Source organism: Daphnia pulicaria, chromosome 9, assembly GCF_021234035.1.
Source record: "Daphnia pulicaria isolate SC F1-1A chromosome 9, SC_F0-13Bv2, whole genome shotgun sequence".
NCBI lineage: Eukaryota > Metazoa > Arthropoda > Branchiopoda > Diplostraca > Daphniidae > Daphnia > Daphnia pulicaria.
The window spans coordinates 940,757-961,608 of NC_060921.1; the positions used below are offsets into that span (position 1 = coordinate 940,757).

The 20,852-nt window shown below is 40.1% G+C and overlaps 3 protein-coding genes and 1 long non-coding RNA gene across 4 annotated transcripts; all 4 read left to right on the plus strand.

Moving 5' to 3' along the window:
* The first annotated feature begins 2,084 nt into the window (after positions 1-2,084).
* Positions 2,085-6,128, plus strand: LOC124313744 (transcription elongation factor SPT6-like). Its single transcript, XM_046778554.1, has 7 exons — positions 2,085-2,240; positions 2,309-2,536; positions 2,605-3,789; positions 3,861-4,325; positions 4,402-4,716; positions 4,778-5,092; positions 5,162-6,128. The coding sequence occupies exons 1-7, from the start codon at positions 2,085-2,087 to the stop codon at positions 5,921-5,923; spliced, it is 3,426 nt and encodes a 1,141-aa protein (XP_046634510.1). The 3' UTR covers positions 5,924-6,128.
* A 2,500-nt stretch (positions 6,129-8,628) lies between these two features.
* Positions 8,629-9,431, plus strand: LOC124313745 (serine/threonine-protein kinase/endoribonuclease IRE2-like). The gene is made up of 2 exons (XM_046778555.1): positions 8,629-8,921; positions 8,984-9,431. The coding sequence occupies exons 1-2, from the start codon at positions 8,629-8,631 to the stop codon at positions 9,429-9,431; spliced, it is 741 nt and encodes a 246-aa protein (XP_046634511.1).
* LOC124313269 (serine/threonine-protein kinase/endoribonuclease IRE1-like) lies at positions 9,354-10,791 on the plus strand. The gene is made up of 4 exons (XM_046778101.1): positions 9,354-9,467; positions 9,551-9,917; positions 9,998-10,503; positions 10,573-10,791. Exons 2-4 carry the CDS (start codon positions 9,679-9,681, stop codon positions 10,674-10,676), a joined length of 849 nt encoding a protein of 282 aa, XP_046634057.1. The 5' UTR covers positions 9,354-9,467; positions 9,551-9,678; the 3' UTR covers positions 10,677-10,791.
* A 4,664-nt stretch (positions 10,792-15,455) lies between these two features.
* LOC124313687 lies at positions 15,456-20,634 on the plus strand. Its single transcript, XR_006910991.1, has 6 exons — positions 15,456-15,562; positions 15,636-15,763; positions 17,502-17,743; positions 17,825-17,912; positions 18,664-18,740; positions 20,485-20,634. It is a non-coding gene; the product is annotated as an uncharacterized LOC124313687 (long non-coding RNA).
* The last annotated feature ends 218 nt before the right edge of the window (positions 20,635-20,852 follow it).

Genomic DNA, 20,852 nt, shown 5'->3' on the forward strand with positions numbered 1-20,852 from the left:
TAAAGAAACTTGGGTCTGGTACAGCTAAATTCCTTGGCGCTGAAGTTGCTGTAAGTGATATAAATTATCACTTTCTAGCCCCACACCTGAAATTACGCATATTCCTACTAGAAATCCGACGCCGAAATGAACGCTGGTCGAGATATGGCCATTGTAGAAGCCAAGGCCAAAATTGTGGCAGGAAGATTGAACAGGATCGATCTCTTGCCATGAAGATGCTTTTTGACGCCGTTAAGAGGGAAAACGTTGTCCTTCAGTTTGAAGTTTGCTTACAGCGATCAGCTCGTCGAGAGTTTTTTCTGAGGTATTTTCATTTTTCTTATATTTGTTTTTCATTTACTGAAATGAGAACCTCAAAAGCCCCCCAAAAATAGAAGAACATGCTGCCAAACACAAGGTTTTGGACATCATGAATCACCTGCCAGGGTGTACAATGGATATTAATGAAAGAAAAATTAGTTTTGGACACGATTAGATCAGGCAGCTTTATGCATTCTGCTGCACCTTTCCTTGTTTCAGTTGTTACTGAAAATTAACTGGGATTCCAATTCAGTCATAAATCACAATTTTTGTTTGCTTTATAGATGAACCGTATTTCTTGTCGCTATTGGTGCGATTCCCCATCCGGATGCGTGATTGGAAACTTTTAACGGAAGCAGCGGCTCACTTTGCGATGGCAGGGTTGGGTTTACCCGATGTACTCGGGTCACACGATGATTTATGCGGGCGATCTCATCCATTGAAGTACTTTTATTAGCGCATTTTATATATTTTGGCAATTTTCTAAACGTTCTTAACTTTTTGTTAGGCAAGTCCAGCTCTTAAAAATTTACTGGATCGCGTGGAAGACGAGAAGTAATGAAGAAAAAAGTTGTTTTTGTCTCGTGCCAGCTAGCTAACAGAGTGAGGCCGCTACAGTATTTTAATGTGCATGCATGCTGTAATTCAAGTGAAGAACTATTTGAATTCTTTGATTAATTGCTCTCCCTTTGCATTTAACCTAACCTTTCCTACGATTTTTGTTTTCATTTTTTATGTGCTGAAGCAGTGACATGTGATGTATTAATCGAAGTAAATTTTTTTTGGATTTCGAAATTTATGTGGAAATTCACTTTAATCAGAGCTTAGTGGAGTTAGGAAATGTGTGTTGCTTTAAATCACAGCTGATAATTTTTATAAAAGTTTGTTTTTCAATTTAGGCACTTGAAAAATTGGCCAAGTTCTTCGTATTTCCATCTTCCTTCGTACGCCAAGTGAAATTCAGGTTCAGGCCCCTTATCGTGCGTGTTCAACTCTCCGTAGATTTAATCGTTCTCCTCAAAGTCCTGTGAGCATGATGTGGTCGTGGACGTGCTGTTCATCAAACAAAAAACATTTTAACTTGACCACTGTCGGCTACATTCCAATCGATTTGTCTTTCATTGTCTCTTGCGGCAGTAAAATTAAATCATTTTGGTGGAAGTTCATTTTGTATGGCTACTTGGCTAGACGTTTTACAGATAGATAACCAAGTTGCTTTCAGCATGACAAGAAAAAAAATTAATTCACTGAAATTTCAACATCGGCGAGCATTCTGAGCCTTTCTAGAAAATTTACAATCGCACAGACACAACTTGTTAGAATCGAGGAGCTTCTGAGTTCAGGCCGTATCACACGAAAGTAAAAATACTGATTGCTGTTGAAGTTTTATTTATTTATTTCGCGCTTTCAAAACATACAAAACGCAATTCAAATTTTTAGTGCCAATCGCCACCGCTGTTATTGCAGACGAGCTATATTTCAGTCCTAGCTTGAGGCCATGTCCTCTATGAGTCCTAGAAAAGTAGAAAGTTTAGAAGTCTAGAACTAGCCTACAACTTAAGGTTAAAATTCTGCTTACGAAGCATTTCCTTTAGTTGACTTACTGGTAATACCATAGACAACAAGGTGGTAATATTTTTCTTTTGCTCATTAACATCATTTTGTGACCATCCTGCCCACTTAATTTACGTGCACATAATTTACCATTCTATCTATTGATTTTGTTCCATCAACATAAAAGTCTAGCATCGAAACAATTTCATTCATGCTTATTCATTATTATGATGCAGATGGAAGCCAGTGAAGAATACTTTGTACTAGATAGTAGCAGCAGCAGTGATCATGAAACTTCTCGTGGTAGTACAAAACGAAAAAGAGATGATGGTGAAGAGGAATTGGGTGACCGACTCAGTGAAGAAAACTTGAGCAGCCAAATGAAGGTACATACATCTGTAATTTATAAAAAAAATCTCTCGATCCATAATTTAAACAATTTATCTCTTTTCAGCACAAGGAAATAGCTTCTGTCAGAGTCAAAAAATCTGTCGATGATGAATCTGATGAGGACATCCAAAATGAAGATAAGGATGAACAGATTCGAAACACTGATATGCCGGAACGCATGCAACTTCGAGATGTTCTCATTACGTCTGTCGAAGAAGGTTCTGACGAATTGGATTTAGAAGCCCAGTGGATAAACAAGAATGCTTTTTCCAAATCTTCTGTTTCAAATCAGGTAAAGACAACAACTTAAATTTAACTTCGTGCAAGGCAATTTCTTAATTCCCGTTTCAAACCGTAAAGGACGGTCGCGCAGATGGAAAGGAAATGGTGATTAAGGGACCTCAGACTGTCAAAAAGATTCGTAAAGCTCTTGAACTCATTCGCAATCAACACTTCGAAGTACCGTATATAGCCAAAAATCTGAAAGAATACTGCCTACAAGAATTCAGCAGAAATATGCTTTGGACAGTCTCCAAGTTTGATGAAGAGTGGATCCAACTGGAGTCACTGAAAAAAATCATGATGTTTCTCTGCGATGAAATTCCCAAATACCCATCGGAGAAAAAAGATGAACTGAAAAGGATCGAATCTTATGAACAGTTGAGCGACTTCTATTATGAATTCCTCCTCCATTACGGCAATGAAGCACCTTCCATACAAAAAAAACGTCAAAGGGAAAGAGAAGAAGCCCAAGAATGGCGAAGCTCAGCAGCCAGGCCAAGATTCAACGAAGATGGTGAACCTATGGATGGCGACGAGTCGAGTGAAGACTTGCGTGACCCGGATGATGTAAATGTAGACTTATACTGTCTTTGCGCCAGAGCAGGTCTTGATGGTTTGGTAAAGGAATACGGTTTAACTCTGAAACAGCCCGCCGAGAACACGCACGACAATAACCAACGACACAAATTCAATCAACCACCAACCGAGCCGTCAATTGTTGCCCTCGAATATGTCTCACCCGAGTTTCCAACCGCTGCTAAAGTTCTACAAGCTGCAAACTACATGTTGGCTGTACAAATCGCTAGAGAACCTATGGTTCGTCAGTTGGTCCGTGAATCCCTCTTTGAACGCGCTCGTATTGATGTCATCCCTACGAAGAAAGGATTTATGGAAATCGACGAGAATCACCCCCTCTATTCTCTCAAATTCCTTAAAGATAAGCCGTTGCGCGATTTAGTCGAGGATCAATTCATCCAACTGGTGGTCGCTGAGCGAAGCGGGTTGCTAACTATTGTCTACCAAACGGAAATTGAAGGAGCCACTACTACTAGCTACGTTGACGAGATAAAGGCACTTTTTACCCGCGACGGACCCAGCAAACTCGAACAGAAATGGGATGATCTGCGTAAAGAAATCATCGATCTTGCCCTCAGTAAATTTCTGTTCCCTCTGCTGAAAAAAAAACTCAAAGAAAAGCTGCTGAACGAAGCCAAAGAATTTGTTTTTAGAGCTTGCTGCCAACAATTATACAACGGGCTCAAGGTATGTTTTATACTTATTCAAATATTCTTTCTATTTCATTAACAAACCATTTCATTTATTTATTTTTATAGGTGGCCCCTTACAAAGTCGACTCTGATGACGAAAAGGACACTAAAGATGGATACAGAATCATGGGTCTCAGCTTCAATCTTGATGAGGCAGAGATTTGTGTGATCGACGTCAATGGTGAGTGTTCCGATCACATTCGTCTGGAACACATTCTGAAGCGCAGAAAAGCTTGGAAGGAGATGGATCGCAAAAGAGACCTAAATACGCTAAAGGATTTTATCTTCCGTTACAAGCCACACGTGATCGCCGTCAGTGCTGAGTCTCTAGAAGCCACGATTTTGGTTGAAGATTTGCGAGCAAAAATTGCTCAGCTTGTCGAGGATGAACCATCATGGCAAACGATCAATGTCAAACTAGTTGACAACAAATTGGCCAAAGTTTTTGCAAATTCGACTCTTGCCGAAAGTGAATTCCCTGAATTTTCGCTATTGTTGCGTGAAGCCATCAGCATTTCCAGGCAGTTACAGGTAAATTTTTCATGAGCTGCATTTATTTTTAATTGGAATTCAGTCAAACTTAAATATATATTTTTTTTAAATTCAGGACCCCCTCAGTGAATACGCGCAACTGTTTAATGCCAACAAAGACATCCTCAAGCTCGAATTTCATTCGATGCAAGGTGAACTATCCAAAAAAGAACTTATGAAACGATTCAATCTTGAATTTGTGAACCGAACAAACGAAGTTGGTGTTGACATCAATCGCGCCATTATACACCCGCGCACGGCTCACTTACTCCAGTTCGTATGCGGTCTCGGACCAAGGAAAGGTGATGCTTTAATCCAAACCCTAAAGTATAACAAGCAGAGACTAGAAAATCGAACTCAGTTCGTTACTGCCTGTCACATGGGTCCAAAGGTAAATTTACTACATGGCTACAATTTTGTAAAGACGATATTCTAAATCAATTTGGTTATAGGTTCTCGACAACTGCGTTGGTTTCATTAAATTCAACTCAAATGCGCTAAGTGACAGTACCGAGTCGCACGTCGAAGTGCTAGATGGTTCTCGTGTCCATCCGGATGGTCGGTCGCCATATCAACGACTATCTTCTGATGAAGATATTTTTTTCGTGGTCATGAAGGAAACTCCCCGGAGCTTCTTCATCGGTAAACTGGTCTCGGCAACCGTCACAAGCTTCCAACTTCGTAAACCCGAGCGAGAAGAACTGGACAGAGCCAATCCAAAGAGAAACGATACTACTGGCTTGTGGCAATGCCCATTTTGTCGAAAGGTAAAATTGTTGTGACTACTATTTCTAATATGTCTTCAATGCCAGTAATTTACTGATTTATTTTTACAGAATGACTTTACTGATGCGGAAAAAGTTAAGATTCATTTTTACGACGGATCTTGCAGTGGTCAGGCGAACGGTGTGAACATCCGCTTGGAGAATGGACTTGCTGGAAACCTTCCAATGAGGTGCCTCTCTGATTCTGAAGTAAAACATCCGGAAGAACATGTCCGTCTAGGAAAGAAGATTCAATGTCGGATAACCAAGATCGACTTCACAAGCTTCTCAGTAGATGTTACTTCGAGACCGTCGGATTTGGATGACATAAATGGTGTATGGCGACCACCAAAGGATGTTAACTACGATGGACCAGCTGAAAAGGCCATGTTAAAGGCAGAAGAGGATGCCAAAAAGCTTCGTCAAAAGAACACAGAAAGTGTCGTTGTTCATCCGGCTTCAAACACATCAAATACGACCGAAAGGAGGTCAGGGGGTCCCTCGTCCCGTTCCAGGTCACGCAGTCCGAATCGGGGCCGGACTGCCCGTACGATCGGATCGAGCAGCAGAAGTCGATCACCGTTGCATCAATCATCACCGTTGAGACGTCCGTCACCTCGTCCCCCTGCTTTGCCGCCGGTCGGAGCCCCTGCCCCAGCATTGATCGACCCTCCGCCCTGGTTCAAATATGTTCAGTGCGCCCATTTCAGAGATCATAGTAGATGCCCGAGGGGCAATCTCTGCCCGTATGTCACCGGTCCATACCAGCTGGATCAGGGGTTATGGGAAGCATTGGACATGCCTGGAAGAGATCCACCACAAAATCCTCAGTAGCCATTCTATCTGCGGGGGCACCGCTGGCGATGATGGGCCAACTCCGATTCATCTGACTTAACTCTTTGACTGTCTTTCGGAGAGGGTGGTGTGTGTGTGTGTTGGGTGCTTTGCTGGCCGCGGTTTATTTCTCCTATTTTTAACGTCGCCTCCCAAAATTATTTTTTTCTTCTTCCTCTATTGTTATTAAGGAGCTAGCCGGATCGTTTCCTCAAGACTTTGTCTTTTTTTTCCTTTTTTGATTAATCGAACTCTCTCTAGAAATAAAAAAGACACTTTTTGTGTGTGCGGATGTCCTTCCGCCATTATACTCACGTCTTCCATCTATCCGATTGGCGATATTTATTAGATTTGAGGGAGAAGACCTACCACCCGAATATTCCCCCCCCCCCCACTTGGAGAGATGCTGCCGATGATGGTTAATAATACCTGCTATTTCTTCCGCACTCGAGGCTGATGGGATCTGTCGATATTTTTAGTCTGCGTGTTGTGATGGATTTTTTTGTCGCCGCGGAGAGTAAAAGTGGCGCAACTGCTGCCGCCGGCAGTGTTTGTGTGTGTGTGTTGGCCCAGGTGACGAAATCGCATCTCCGTTCTTCTCCTAGCCTCTGGATTGATGTCTACTCTGGCGTAATAAACTCGTTTGCTGGCCTCTTTTGCACCACCTCTATTTAGGCGGCTGTAGGGTTCGGCCCGACGGCCAATCTATAAATAGTGCGGATGGAGGAATTGCTGGAGCAAGCTCGCTCCCCCCCTTGAGCTAAAAAGTGGATGGATATCGACGGGGTGGGTGGGTCTCGAGTCATCGACAAAAGAGTTAGAGCCCGGCCGGAGGAGACTTATCTAGTCCGCCATCCATCGAACGATCAAAAGAGAGAAGATATTGAAAAGTTTTTTGGGTGGTTTTTATTTTCTATTATTATTTGATTGTGTGTGAATAATTGAAAAGACTGGAGAAACCGATTTGATTTTGGTCGGGTAAATTTGTATCTATCCAGGGTGGAGATGGACGGAATGCCTGCCGAAGTGGTGAATCGACGCGGACTCTACGACGTGACACTCTATCGGGTCGTCCACAACCGCTCACTCCGCCTGGAGACGATTTTCGAGTGCGTCTTGTCCATTCCGGCCACGCAGTATCAAATCGCTCGGAGACTCATTTACTATCTCTTGACTATTTACTATTAGTACTTAGTAGTGTCTTTCTGGTTTTCTCTCTGGTTTTCTATTTCATTGAAACCAAATATTACAGGCCTGTGGTGACTAATGCAGGGTCTATTTTCCCAAAACCCGGATGAAGTAAACAGCTTATTTTTATTTAATTGCAATCAACTATAAATACCAAAATAAGTAGTACAAATAGTAAATAGCATGCATGTAACCTAATTTTCTTTTACCTCCTAATTCTACTTGAAATTCTAGAAAGTGTGTGCCGGCTGTCCATTCATCAGATAAAATCCATAGATGTGACCCAATTTGAACAAATTGCTGAATGCTTTACTAAAAGCTTCAATTGGAAAAATTCCAACGTGTTTGCCCACAAGCTGTTGAATTAGATTTAAGATTATGACAGGTAAGCATAACTTTTGAATTTTACTAACAAATCAAACATTGATGAAACAAATCCACCTCAAAATTGATTTCCCTTTATTTAGCAGGCACAATCTTGCCAAAAAATTGTGAGGCCTTTAAGTATGCCTTTTCATTAGAGCTGATTGAGACGACAAATTCTATTCCTGCCAACTGCAGCAACCTGCAGCTCCAATCTGTGAAGTGGGAGCTGACCATTTGGCCAACTACAGCACATAGAGGTAAAAGTGGGATGCTTGATTTTTGCGTAAGTAATAATGTCAATGCCAATAATAAGTTGGTGTTATGTGCTTGCTTGTTAAGCTGTTGGCTACCACCCTTTGTTTCCCCTATTTTTAGTTCCTTAGTCTCCCCGCCTCGTAAATGATTTATAAAGCAATTCAGTTTAATTTTTTGTATTCATGAGTATCGAGGAAAATTACTTAAGGGCATTCCGGCATTGTCATCTTTATAATTCGCCCATTGTGATCTCCTTTTTTTCTGTGATCCAGGTACTTTGTTATGGAGCTGTGTGCTGCATCACTTCAGGATTACATTAAGGGAAAATACGAAGGACCGATGCCCACGGATGAGCAAGTTCTTTTCCAGTTGGCTAATGGGCTGGAGTACATCCATTCCAGGAAAATATTACACCGAGATATCAAACCTGACAATATACTGATTTCTTTGACGAAACCAGTTGAAATGAAATGGTCAGGTTTTGGGTCAAGCAAGCCAGTAAATGATCTTAATTGTTCATTAAGTGGAGTGAAAGGAAACCAAAATTGGATGTCCGGTTGTCCCCAGAAGAGTTGAGCATGTTTCAGTCAGGGGAGAATGCCGACCATAGGCGTGGATCTGTAAAAAGTAAAATATTTTCTGCTGGCTGCGTTTTCATCTTCTTCCTGTTACGTGGAAAAAAGCATCCGTTTGTGGAATCGTTAGAAATATCTATTCACATTTTGGAAGGCCGTCCCGTAAATGGTTCGTAAATTTTATTACACAATAATTTTAAACCTAAAGCAAAAATGGACATAGAAAAAGTTGAATAATCGGTGTTTATTTGTATATACGTCGTTTCCTATCCAAATCTAGAACTTCCGGAGTAACATTTCGCCCGTCCTTTCGTCCTTCAAATGCTCGAAAACGATCCTGAGAAGAGGATTTCTTTATCAAAGGTCATCGACCAATTGACACCCCTTCATCCGACAAACCGACTGTCATTGCTGCAATATGACAGCCGAAATTTGCTGTGCAGCATAGGAACTCCTTCCTCTGTTTATCACGTTGGAACATTTGAAGGATCGCCACTGGCTGTCAAAAGAGTTCCATGGAAGAATTGCACCACAAAATCCTTTGAGGAACTGAAACGATTGGATCACTCGAATATTGTTCGTTTGCTTCATTTCGATCAAGATGATCTTTACAAGTAAGTTTGTAACATGTTAAGTTTATTAAGTCGTTGATTATAATCACTATGATTTCATTCAGATATTTTGGGATGGAATTGCATGTGGCATCTATGGACCAATTTTTCCTTCCAGAAGACGATCCAAAGAAATATAACGGACCGATTCCGTCTGAAGAGCAATTTTGTTTCCAGCTCATCAGTGGATTGGAGTACATCCACGAGCAGAACCTCGTTCGCAGGTCGATCAAACCCACCAACGTTTCGATTTCGTCAAGAAAAGATCCGCAAATCAAGTTGTCAGATTTTGGATTGACTACGTCAAGTTTAAATGATGGTCACTCAACGAAACGTTTGATTAGTGGATTTCCAAGTTCACAGTATTGTTTAGCTCCAGAATTGCTTGAATGTGATTCTACTGATGGGCAATCTACAAAAGAAAGCGACATCTTTGCCGCTGAAAGTGTTTTCTTCTATTTCCTGAGCAATAAGGCTGCCATTCGTTTGGGGATGCAACCCACGAAATATTAAAAAATACTTGCGAAGGAAATCAGTTCAACTTGATTGGTAAGTGTTTACATTCCATTTATTACCAATTCGTTATGTTCGATGTCTGAACTATATAATTACACTTATTAACTTCTATGTAGAGAAAATGACTATTGGACATTTTGCAATGGGATGGATCCGTTGGATGACTCAAAAAGATCCTACAAAATGACCTGCTGAGCTGTCCAAAAAGTCCGTACTCTACGCTCACTTGGAATTAGTTCAACCAATGAAGAATTTCGTCACAGTTGGGACTATTCAATTCTCTCGAGAACATTTTTTGGATAGCGGTGGTTACGGACACGTATACCTGGGCCGTTATGACGGAGTTGAAGTTGTTATCAAGCGAATGCAATGGCTCCGAGAAAACCGAAAGGAAGTCATTGACAGAGAATTAACAGCTTTACAAAATCTGAGTCATCCCAATATTGTCAAATTCTTTGATTCCTCATCAGATGATGATTTTACGTAAATGTTTTGCATCATTTTTATAAATAACTTCTCTACTTTACACAGTGAATTACTTTTTTTTTCATCTTCATTTACAGATACAGAGCCATCGAGAAATGTCTGACATCATTAGATAAATACTGCCGACAGCCGCTTCTTTATCACGGGGTTATCCCGATGCCGACGGATCAACAAGTTCTCCATCAAATGGCCAAAGGCCTTCATTACATCCACTCGCAAATTGTGAACGATCTTCCCAATTTGCGGTCACAACCTTTGATCCATCGGGATGTCAAACCCAAAAATATTTTAATTTCGTGTGACAATCCGTCCGTCATCAAATGGGTCGATTTTGGAATGTCAAGAAATGTCGTCAACGGCAGCAGATCCTTTACGTGGAGTCAGTTGAAAGGAACTGATCGTTGGCTGGCACCCGAACTAATTCAAAGTGACGTGAAAACCAAAGTGAGAGGAAGTCAACGTTGCGATGTCTTTGCTCTCGGCTGCGTCTTTTTCTTCTTTTTGAAACAAGGAATGTATCCGTTCGGGGACGATAACACTGCCCAAGGCAATATAGACAACGGGATCCAAGTCAATCTAAATCGTAAGCAATTCCTTAATTTATTATTTCACTTGCTTTTTAATCAAAATCTTGTTTATTAATCGTGTTTAGAGTTATCAAAGGAACATTTCGCCTTCTCCATCATAGAAAAAATGATTCAAAACGATCCTCATTCACGACCGAAAATGTCAGCAGTTGTCGATGCACTTCAATAACCGGCACCATCGGCTTGTTTACCAAATAGCGGCAACGAACCTTTAAAACGTCAGCGTAATTTGGAAAATGAACAGGATACCAGTAATAAGAAGAGGAAAAAACTTCGACTTGAGAGTTTAACTAAATGAAAAAATTTGCATTTAATTGTGTGTATTGTATGACTTCAAATAAATATTTTAATAAATATTAATCCAAATTATTCCCAATCACCATTATTAATAAATGCACGATTTTATAAGCGTGATTTTAGTTCGTTCAAATTCTGCTCTGCAGGTTGTGCTACCTAGCGGCCGTAATATAAAGCTCTTGGCACTTTATGAAAGTCACGCTGTACCGTTATGATTTTCCAAAATGCTCTTTCGCCCACCCGAATTGCGAGATTCACGTATTATTAAATAAAAATTTTCGTACAAAATGAGGTAATCTCTCAAATCAATTCTTTTTCTATTGTCACACAAGGAAAAATGACACACGACCGTCGATGTTTTTGGCGCGTTCGACTTATTCAAACTGGCATGAAAAAAGGAAGAGAGAGAGAAAAAAAAGTAGGCGGAGCCAAGGGTGGTTTCGAAAGAAGAAAAACTCCCTCTGGCCATCTATGCGTGTATAATAATAAGGGTGGTACTGGGGGGGTTTGTGAAAGGTTGAGGAGGGGAGTTTACCCCCACCTCCTTTAGCCAGTCCATCTGGCGAGAGTTGGCAACGAAAATTCGTTTCGAGGTCAGTCTGACTGCCGTTTTCAACCCCTCACGAGTCACATTTTACCCCTCACCCGAACAACAATTTTTATTCGACGCGAAAATAATTCACTTTGGACTTTTGAATTCGCCACAAAGTGACATCATTTGAAACTCTGCATAAATCAGTGTGTTTTAATCCCCGCAGTGTCTTGTCGTGTGTATTTCGTCTGCCCAGTGTCCCGCCAAATTGTTTTGTTGGACGACGACGACGACGCAATCATGATTTTCGTCAGAGAAACGGTGAGTTGAATCATTTCAGTCGAATGTCGCCCATTTTGCTCCACTTGTTTCGTGATACAATTCCCTATACAACGTTTACAAACCGGCCGTGTTTTTGTCTAGAAAATAGAAAAACGTTGAAACTAGAAAACTAGAAAACCCTTAATAATACAGTGAGAGTGAATCCACTTCGACATCGCTCTTTGGAACTGGATAACTATAAATTAAGAATAGAAGTTCGAGTTTCGACTGATGCATTAATTAGGAGGTAATTGGAACTTCTAAAAAAATATATTGCAATCGTATTATTATTGATTTCGATCGAATGTGACTTGACAAATGACAATCAAGTTACCTTCAAATGATAATGCGAGGAATATTGTCGAAATTGCAATTGCTATCAAATTTTTCTTTGTTCCTAGCAGGGACTTCAAATTAAAAGAATAAGCTTAAGTTTTCTTTTAAATAGCGACGTCAATCAGGCCGGTCCCAGCGATCAGAGGTTGAGTCTGTTTTCTGTTTGTCAATTCTCCATGACGAGTCTCGATTGTAGTAGGACTGACAAGGGATTCTAGTTTTTCGTTTTTATTAACATGGATATTTCGTTAGTGATTTGTGGTGCCGATTTAATAGTAAAACAGCTCTCAGCGGTTCGTCAAACATTTGTTTTGAACGGAGTTATACGTTTACTAGAGCAACAGTGAGTTAGGGAGATGAATTTCTCACGGAGAAAAATGAAAAGGGAGCCAGTCAGATTTTTCAGGAAAAGTGATTTTGGTTTATTTTTCGGCTTTTTGTATCCACTTTGGGTATTTTCCATGCATTGAGGAGGCATGGGTCGAAACCACAGGTCCCAGTAGTTGAACAATCCAATTTGATGCAACTCTAAAATTCTTTTGATTTGATTGACACCGTGTCAACAATTTTATCAGAATAACTGATGGTAGGCTACTATTCCAATTATCATTGATAATTAGCTTACCCTTGGTTTATGCTTCTAGTGTAGGGACTGTTTTTTTTCTTAATGCGAACGATGCGATCGTCGGCGTGAATAATTCTTTTGCTATTTGCAAATTGCATTTCCCAGTCTTTGATCTTGTCGGATGGCATCCAGGTGATAGATCTGTGACTATATAAAGGAATAGTCTGAAAAGTTTTTCGAGCTTTAAAAATTTGTTAAGTTACATCAAGGAAGATGTTGTTCGATCCTGGAGTGACGAATTTAATGCAATTGGACATCAAAGTGCACCGAGATTCAGGGAATGAGTTGAGTCTTTCGAGCAGTTTGGTGTACAGTCCAGTGTTATTCATGTCCTGTGTATTGTGTGAAATTCAATTATTTATTCAATCCTTATTTATCCTTCCTTATTAACTTGCCGAAATGACTAGATCCGGTGTTCCAGCCTTCCTAACCATCAAATTTATATCTCTACGATCGGCCATGTCGTAGACGGAATTGATTAGCGGATAATTGACTGGAACTACAACATAAGTGAAAAGAGTAGAGTTGTAGGCCTGGACGAAGATGAAAGCGGCCAGACACCAAACACCAGCGACTAGACGAAAGGGCAAACGCTTCCGAGGGGCATCGACCACCTATTTTGTTTTTTAAAAACAAAAAGTCATGATGGGTTTATTGCTTCTTCAAATTTTCTAATCATTAATCAAGTCATGAATACCTTGTGACAACAAGTTGCCAAACACGTAAAGGTATTGGCTTCGTTGGTTTCTTTTTGTCCCTTGACGGTTAGGTTAGTCAAATCACTTCCCTCATGTTTTATACTTCGATTATTCGACTCGTTGCAGTGCATTCAAAACGGCGATGACGACTAAAATCAATAGTCCGAGACCTAGCCAAACCTTTAAAAAAAAATTCAATTTCAATTTTGGAATCATTCGGTGCATTTTACGTAATACGTTTAAGGTTGAGGGACTATACATACGGGCCATTGAAAAGGTTTGACGACGGCTCCGATGTTGGCCTTATGCTGGAATTAGAAAACCGAGATTTGCAAAGTCCCAAACCGTCGTCATGTCAACAACTTTGTGTCGGTTCGATATTGGTAAAACGTCTTGGATCAACAAGTCAGATTGCTGTGATAGAAAAAGTGAAACATTTGTTATTGTATTCTCTATATAAATCGACCGGATTTGTATAGCGTGTCTGTTTGAGAAATATTTTATGTGCTACTGAAATGGACGCTATAATCAAACGTTAAGACCTCAAATCTATTTTTAAACGACTCTATTTTATTTTCTATTCTATCCTATCTATTTTTTTTTACTCTACAGGTGCACCTTAATTTAGCAAAAGAATCAACGGAATGGAACTCAACGTTATCGAACAAGTAGCTGAAGAGTCCTCGTCTAATTACCTGCGGCTCTAACCAGTTTTCAGTTACCCGCACCATCTCGTACCTGCGGAATTACAAGTAATGTGGTTTGTTTTTTTGTTTTCACCTACAATTTAAAAGTAATCATTTGCTTGCGTGAAATTAAATCGACTCGACAGGTATTCGAGAATGACACACCCTTTCAGCGGCCCTGATAATCCATTGGGGTTGCCACTCCAACGCGGCTTATTCACGGAAAATAGAATAACGATACGGGTAATTCTAATTAGGTGAATAAATTTTATCAAAGAAATAAATTGTCCTCCTACCCAGATGACGCGGAGGTGTTGGCCATTCAGTGGATTCGGTGTGGATGAAAGGCAGGCCCTGATTAAAATGCTGGTGAAGCAAGTGACTGCCAAGAAAGTCAAATGAGACATGGTGAGTCAGTCGATTGAACTGTCAACTGCTTGAAATCACCGAAAAGACAACTTCTTTAATAGGTTTATCTACTGATGGTCCAGCAGTATGAAACTGCACAAACGCGACGTGTAACAAACTGTTTGTTTTGGAGACGGAGCAACATCATCAATAATTTATTCACCTACCCTGGAAAAGGTCTTTGAAATGCTATGACGATTCTTTCGAAATGTTCTTGTTTCATTTTGGTACTATTTTATTCATGTGTAGGACATGCCAGCAGCCAAAAAGCCTTGGATAATCTTTCACTTTCCTTCGCGTTGTAGCTTGCCATAGCCTCCAGTTATTTCAAGACAATCAAAGGTAGCCTTCGATTTGAATGTCAATGCACATATTTTTAAATTTCTGATTTTGATTTTCCTACGAATCTGTCCTTTCTGCTTGGTAAAAAGTTATTTCTATGAATGAATGCACTTCATTAATTGCTGAAATGATTTGCTTCTAGACAATCTTGTTGCTTCGCTGCAGCTGTCAAGAGAATATCTTTTGTGTCAACTCCACACATCAGTTGATGCAGAATAGAATCTACGTAGACGAGGTGACTTATTGTTTCATATTTCCCTTGGTTTGAATTTGTTATTGTGCTGGACTTGTAAAATTTGTTTGTTACGGCTGGTGACTATATATTTTTTTTTCTCGTCTAGTTGAATTACTATTAACACAATCCAATTTTAATATCGTCGAAAAACCACTAAAGGAAATTAAATAAGCGAAACAATCCATGGCGGAATGTTCTGGTAGGTCGAACAAATCTATTAGCCTAGTAAATAATTGAGTTATTGATATCAGCCGACGATCTCTTGCGTAAGCCAGCAGACCCTCATTCAATATTAATTTGAGCATGACTTGCAGATCCCCTAGCGTGACCTTTTACATGCCAATACAAAATACGAGGACAGGTAACTTTCCGTTTTGTTGTGAAGACGAAAAAGACTTGCAAGGTATAGCAGAGTTTTCAGTTATAAAATCTGTAATTTAAGTGAATTGCAGCGCCTCTTCATCTTCTAGTAAAGGAGCTATGGGAGATGAAAGAAGAAGTTAACAATCAGAAATCTTGAATCCGAATTTTCTTCCATCGGTAATCACCAGCAGTTGCTTTGATTTCCTTGAGCGGTAAAATTTATTTGGCATTTCTATAGTTTGATTGTATTTCAAGAACTCTAGCTAATTTAATTTAATTCTACAGGAAACCTGACAACATTGATGACATGCAGTCTACATTTCGTGCTAAATTTGAGATCGGATAAAATTCGTTGATCGTGCGTGTTATTTAGCCACCCAGCCACTCTGGTATAAGTCGACACCAAGTTCAAGGTAAGAACGGAGCTATTGATAATAGAGATTCTGTATACATGCATCGAATGTCTTTTTGGCTTTGACCAAAACCACCATGGTTCATATTTAAAAAAAGGAGGGGATTTCACCGCATTTCGATCGATTTATTGGGGGTTACTGATTTGAACGATTTGGGTGCGGATGCTGTGGCGTTCACGCATGGACATGATTTTTTGCGCAGAGAAATGCCAAAAGGGAAAGGCCGAATCCAACGGCAATGACGAGAAATGCGCCGGTCAAATTTTTTAAGGAAAGTAAAGCAAGTTTGTTTTTCGGCATTGCTTTCCCACTTTGGACATTTCCCGTAAATTGAGGGGACATGGGACGGAACCACAGGTCCCAGTAGTCGAGCAGTCCAGTTTGTTGCAAATCCAATAGTCTGTCCAGTTTATTGCCAATAGAAAAAAGTACCTGGGTTATTAAAGCGGTGGAATATTGAGTCAATTACATTGCCTACCCGCGGTTAATACTATTGGTGTAGGGACTGTTTTCGATAGGGCAAGTGTTGCAAACGACGACAGAAATATCCCCTTCGCTATTTGCAAGTTGCATTTCCCAATCTTTTGAAAGTTTTCTCTGATTGCGTCTTTTAGGTAAAGATTTGCCTAATTGATAATTAAATTTGAAGGCGACAAAGTTTTTAATTTTTTGGAAAGAAAAAAATATTTTTTACGTCAAGATAGGCGTTCCTTGATCCTGGTGTAATGAAATTGATGCAGTCGGACGCTAAAGTGCACCGCGAATTTGGGTTAGAGTTGAGCCTCTCTTGTAGTTTCAGGTTGAGGCCCGTGTTGTTTTTGTTCTGTGAATTTTAAGTTGAAAGGAATGCTGATAGACGCGTTAAAACTTAATGTGATCTTGCCGAGATGATACTGTCTGGAGTTCCCGCTTTTTTTACGAATAACTGGATGTGTCGCTACTTTCCGCTATGTCGTAGACGGAAGTAATTAACGGTTGCTGCGTTGGTGTCACTATGTAAGTGAAGAGAGTTGAGGTGTAGGCCTGGACGAAGAAGAAAGCGGCCAGTGTCCACACGCCAGCGACAAATCGATAGGGTATCCATTTCGAAGAACAAAAGCCACCTAATTATGAAAAACTTGTAAATTTTGTTTCCAAATTTTCCCCTCGACAAAAAGAGTAAGTGGTGAAGAAATAATAATAACCTTGCGAAAGCAAATTTCCCAAGACGTAGAGTTATTGTTTTCCAATTTGCCATTTCTTGACGTCAATCCGACCCCTTTTCTGACTTTTCTTTTCTTCAATATGTTTTAAATCGTCATCGATTGTCGATCGATAGTTCAAGTAGTGTTGAATTAAATTCAACATTGCGATGACGCATGCGATTGAAACGCCAAGTCCTAGCCAAACCTGTCGATAGATCAACAAATGTTGAATGGGAAAATGTTATCATTTGTGAGTGTACGAACCGGCCATTGAAATGGTTTGACGACGGCGTTGATGTTGGCCGTTTCGTGAGGGGCGGGAATGAGGATCGCTACATTTCCGTTAAACCAGTAGGCTGTCAGATCGACTATTTTATTACGTTGAAATGTCGGCACCACATCTTGAATTAAAAAGTCGCATTGCTGTGATAGATTGGGGAAAACATTTATCGGTTACTGAAGTTAATCCCCAATTGTCGTTAATAATATTTAAATGTTAAATCACGTTTTCAGTCAACAATTTATTTGGTTATTTTGATTTTTATTCTTTTTAGGTACGTCTTCTAATTTTTTACAACTGATTATGTGGAGGTTATAGTGAGCAGAAAATTGAATCGGTAAACTCAACTTTATCAAAGAAGTAACTGAAAAGTCCCCTCCCATTTTCTGGTGGCTCCAGTCGGTTTTCCGTCACTCGGACCATCGGATCAGCGACGCCGCCTTTGAGTGGCCCAGACAACCCCTTTGGGTTGCCTTGCCAACGAGGCTAAAGCGGAAATTATTTTGCCACATCCAGGTGATTGATTTTTTTTTTCGTGAAAATTTATTTCATCAGTAAATATGTAAAGAAATAAAATCACAATCTTGTACTACCCAGATGACTCGAAGGTGCCGACCGTTGAGGGAATTCCACGTCGACGACGTTGCTGAGTCACAACTTGAAACGGTCAACCAAATGAGCAAAGGTAATGCTGACAAATCCATAGTCGGTTACAGCCCGTTGTGCCTGGAGCTCTTTGGACCCACTCCAAATCATTTTAGGCCAGTAAGGTTTATCTAAGCGGATTGTTTTTATTTCCCTCATGTAATTAGACATCCGCGCCACGAATGAGATATCTTTGGACTGATCGTGGCCAACGAAGACTGATCAGTAGGAGATGATAGGATTTATTTTATATTATATGTTACGGCTACACTCTCTCAACTACATGTCATTAAGGAGAAGATAATAGTCGAGTAGATACGCAGATGTTTTATTCACACGTAAATAATTGCCTCTTTGGGATTTCATCTCGTGATTGGCCATTTCTAATCAATTGATGCTGAAACTTTGGGATGTCTGAAGCAATGCTTTGACGTCAAGTCCTAGTAGGCCTAAGTGCTTACAAATTTATAGCTAATCGAGTCTAGAGAAGCTTGCTCGTTGGTTGTTCATTGGCAATTCTAATTTTATTTTGGTGTCAATATATTGTATCCCAGAAGTACATTGCGCACTGAAAAACTGAGCTCTGGAATAACACATCAGTTTAAACATCTCGCACATGCCAATCATCAACGTTAATTGATTGATTTACTTTGCTGTTTGCTCATGTGATAGTTTTCAATAGTATAGCGGACCTGTAACTAGAAAAATAGCTTAAGTTAGAAACTACTCAGGGTTTTATTTGTGTTCCATTGTATCCATTGTTAATTTTGTGACATTTTGTTTTGTTTAAGGTCGCATGGCATAGAGAAAGCGAATTGGTTTCATCAATTCTACTGAGGAATTGAGAGCCAGAAGAGCCCACGACAAGGTCTGAAAACTCTTAATATCTTAATTGATTTTATACTTATGGATGGGTATACTTGCATTACTTGGAACATGATTAGAAAACGGTATTACTATCTGTTATTGTGCGTTCGGGTGCGGATGCTGTGGCGGTCAGGCATAGAAATGATTTTTTCGCACAGAAATGCTAAAAGAGAAAGGCCAAATCAAACGGCAATGACGAGAAATGCACCTGTCAATTTTTTTAAGGAAAGTGGAGCAAGTTTGTTTTTCGGCATTGTTTTCCCACTTTGGACATTTCCCGTACATTGAGGGGACATGGGGCGAAACCACAGGTCCCAGTAGTCCAGCAGTCCAGTTTGTTGCAAATCCAATAATCTATTTAATTGATGGGCAGCGGGAAAACAGTTGCTTGGTTATTAAAGCGGCGAAAAATTGAATGAATTTGATTGCTTACCCGCGATCGATACTTTTGGTGTAGGGACTGTTTTTGACTAGGGCCAACATTGAAGGGCCTGATATAAAAATGCTGTTTGCTACTTGCAAGTTGCACTTGCCAGTCTTTCGGAAATCTGCTCTTACTTCATCTTTGAGGTAAACAATTGCCTAATTTGGTAATGAAATTTGATAAAAGACAAATGCTATTTTTCATTTGATTGATTGTAATAAATTTTGAAATGTCTTATACTTCAAGAAAGACGTTTCCTGATCCCGGTGTAATCTTATTGATGCAATCAGACACCAAAGTGCATCGAGAATTTGGGTTAGAGTTGAGCCTTTCGTGTAGTTTCAGGTTCAGGCCCGTGTTGTTTTCATTCTGAGCAAGTTCAAATGGAAAGAAGAATCAAATCAACGGAACGATATCTGTTACAACAAAATTTGAACTTGCCGAGATGAGATTATCTGCGGTTCCCATTTTTCTGACGAATAACTGGATGTGTCGCTACTTTCCGCTATGTCGTAGGCGGAAGTAATTAATGGTTGATTGACTGGCGTCACTATGTAGGTGATCAGAGTGGATGTGTAGGCCTGGACGAAGATGAAAGCGGCCAGGGTCCAAACGCCAGCGACTAGTCGATAGGGTGTTCGTTCCGATAGGCAAACACTACCATATTTTTAAATTACTTTGACTTTCGTACCCATGACTTCCTCTTACGTCCATTCCAAAACTTGTTTAGTGTCGAAATTCTTATAGAAACCTTGCGATAGCAAATTGCCGAAGACGTAGAAGTATTGTTTTCCAGTTTGCCATTTCTTGACGCCAATCCGACCCCTTTTCTGACTTTTCTTTTCTTCGTTTTGTTTTAAATCGATTGTCGATCGATAATGCAAGTAGCGCTGGATTAAATGCAAAACTGCAATGACGCATCCCATGGACACCCCGAGTCCCAACCAAACCTGACGGTTGATAAACAAATGCTGTTGAATAAAAATATTTCAAATATTTGTGAGTGTATACGTACCGGCCATTGAAACGGTTTGACGACGGCGTTGATGTTGGCCGCTTCATCGGGTGCGGGAATGAGGAACCCTAAACTCCCGTAAAACCAGTAGGCTGTCAGATCGACGATTTTAAGGCGCTGGGGTGACGGCGTCACCTCTTGAATTAAAAATTCGCATTTCTGTGACAGATCAAGGCGATAAAAGTTTTTAGAAAAATCGGTTACTTTGAAATTTTTCGCTCAAAATAAGAAAATATCACTGTTAAATCGGTTAAATCGTGTGTCAATCAGCAATTAATTTTGCTGTTTCGATATTCTACTTTTTAGGTCGTCTTATTAATTTCAACAAGATTTGGCCATTGGAAGTCTATCAAGAAGAAAATTGGCAAATTAAACTCAACGTTATCGAAGAGATAGCTGAAAAGTCCCCGCCCATTCGCCGGCGGCTCCAGTCGGTTTTCCGTCACTCGGACCATTTCGACTACCTGCAAATTCAAAGGAAAAGAAGCCATTTATTATCCAAATCCTTTTCGTTACAATTAAAATTTGATTACGTCAAATTCCATCGGGTCGCCAGGTATTCGAGGATAAGACCTCCTTTGAGCGGCCCCGACAATCCTGTGGGATTGCCACTCCAACGTGACTGGGCAAGGTAATATTGAAATGATATTTCTATTGGATGCCAGATGATTTAA

What these genes read in the sequence shown, in the direction of transcription:
- LOC124313744 (XM_046778554.1), top strand. Translation starts at nt 2,085, where the DNA reads ATGCAGATGGAAGCCAGTGAAGAATACTTTGTACTAGATAGTAGCAGC. An exon ending in CCTGTCACATGGGTCCAAAG is followed by an intron (nt 4,717 to 4,777) that starts GTAAATTTACTA and finishes ATTTGGTTATAG; the next exon opens with GTTCTCGACAACTGCGTTGG. An exon ending in AATGCCCATTTTGTCGAAAG is followed by an intron (nt 5,093 to 5,161) that starts GTAAAATTGTTG and finishes TTATTTTTACAG; the next exon opens with AATGACTTTACTGATGCGGA.
- LOC124313745 (XM_046778555.1), top strand. Translation starts at nt 8,629, where the DNA reads ATGCTCGAAAACGATCCTGAGAAGAGGATTTCTTTATCAAAGGTCATC. An exon ending in GATCAAGATGATCTTTACAA is followed by an intron (nt 8,922 to 8,983) that starts GTAAGTTTGTAA and finishes GATTTCATTCAG; the next exon opens with ATATTTTGGGATGGAATTGC.
- LOC124313269 (XM_046778101.1), top strand. Translation starts at nt 9,679, where the DNA reads ATGAAGAATTTCGTCACAGTTGGGACTATTCAATTCTCTCGAGAACAT. An exon ending in TCATCAGATGATGATTTTAC is followed by an intron (nt 9,918 to 9,997) that starts GTAAATGTTTTG and finishes CTTCATTTACAG; the next exon opens with ATACAGAGCCATCGAGAAAT. An exon ending in GATCCAAGTCAATCTAAATC is followed by an intron (nt 10,504 to 10,572) that starts GTAAGCAATTCC and finishes AATCGTGTTTAG; the next exon opens with AGTTATCAAAGGAACATTTC.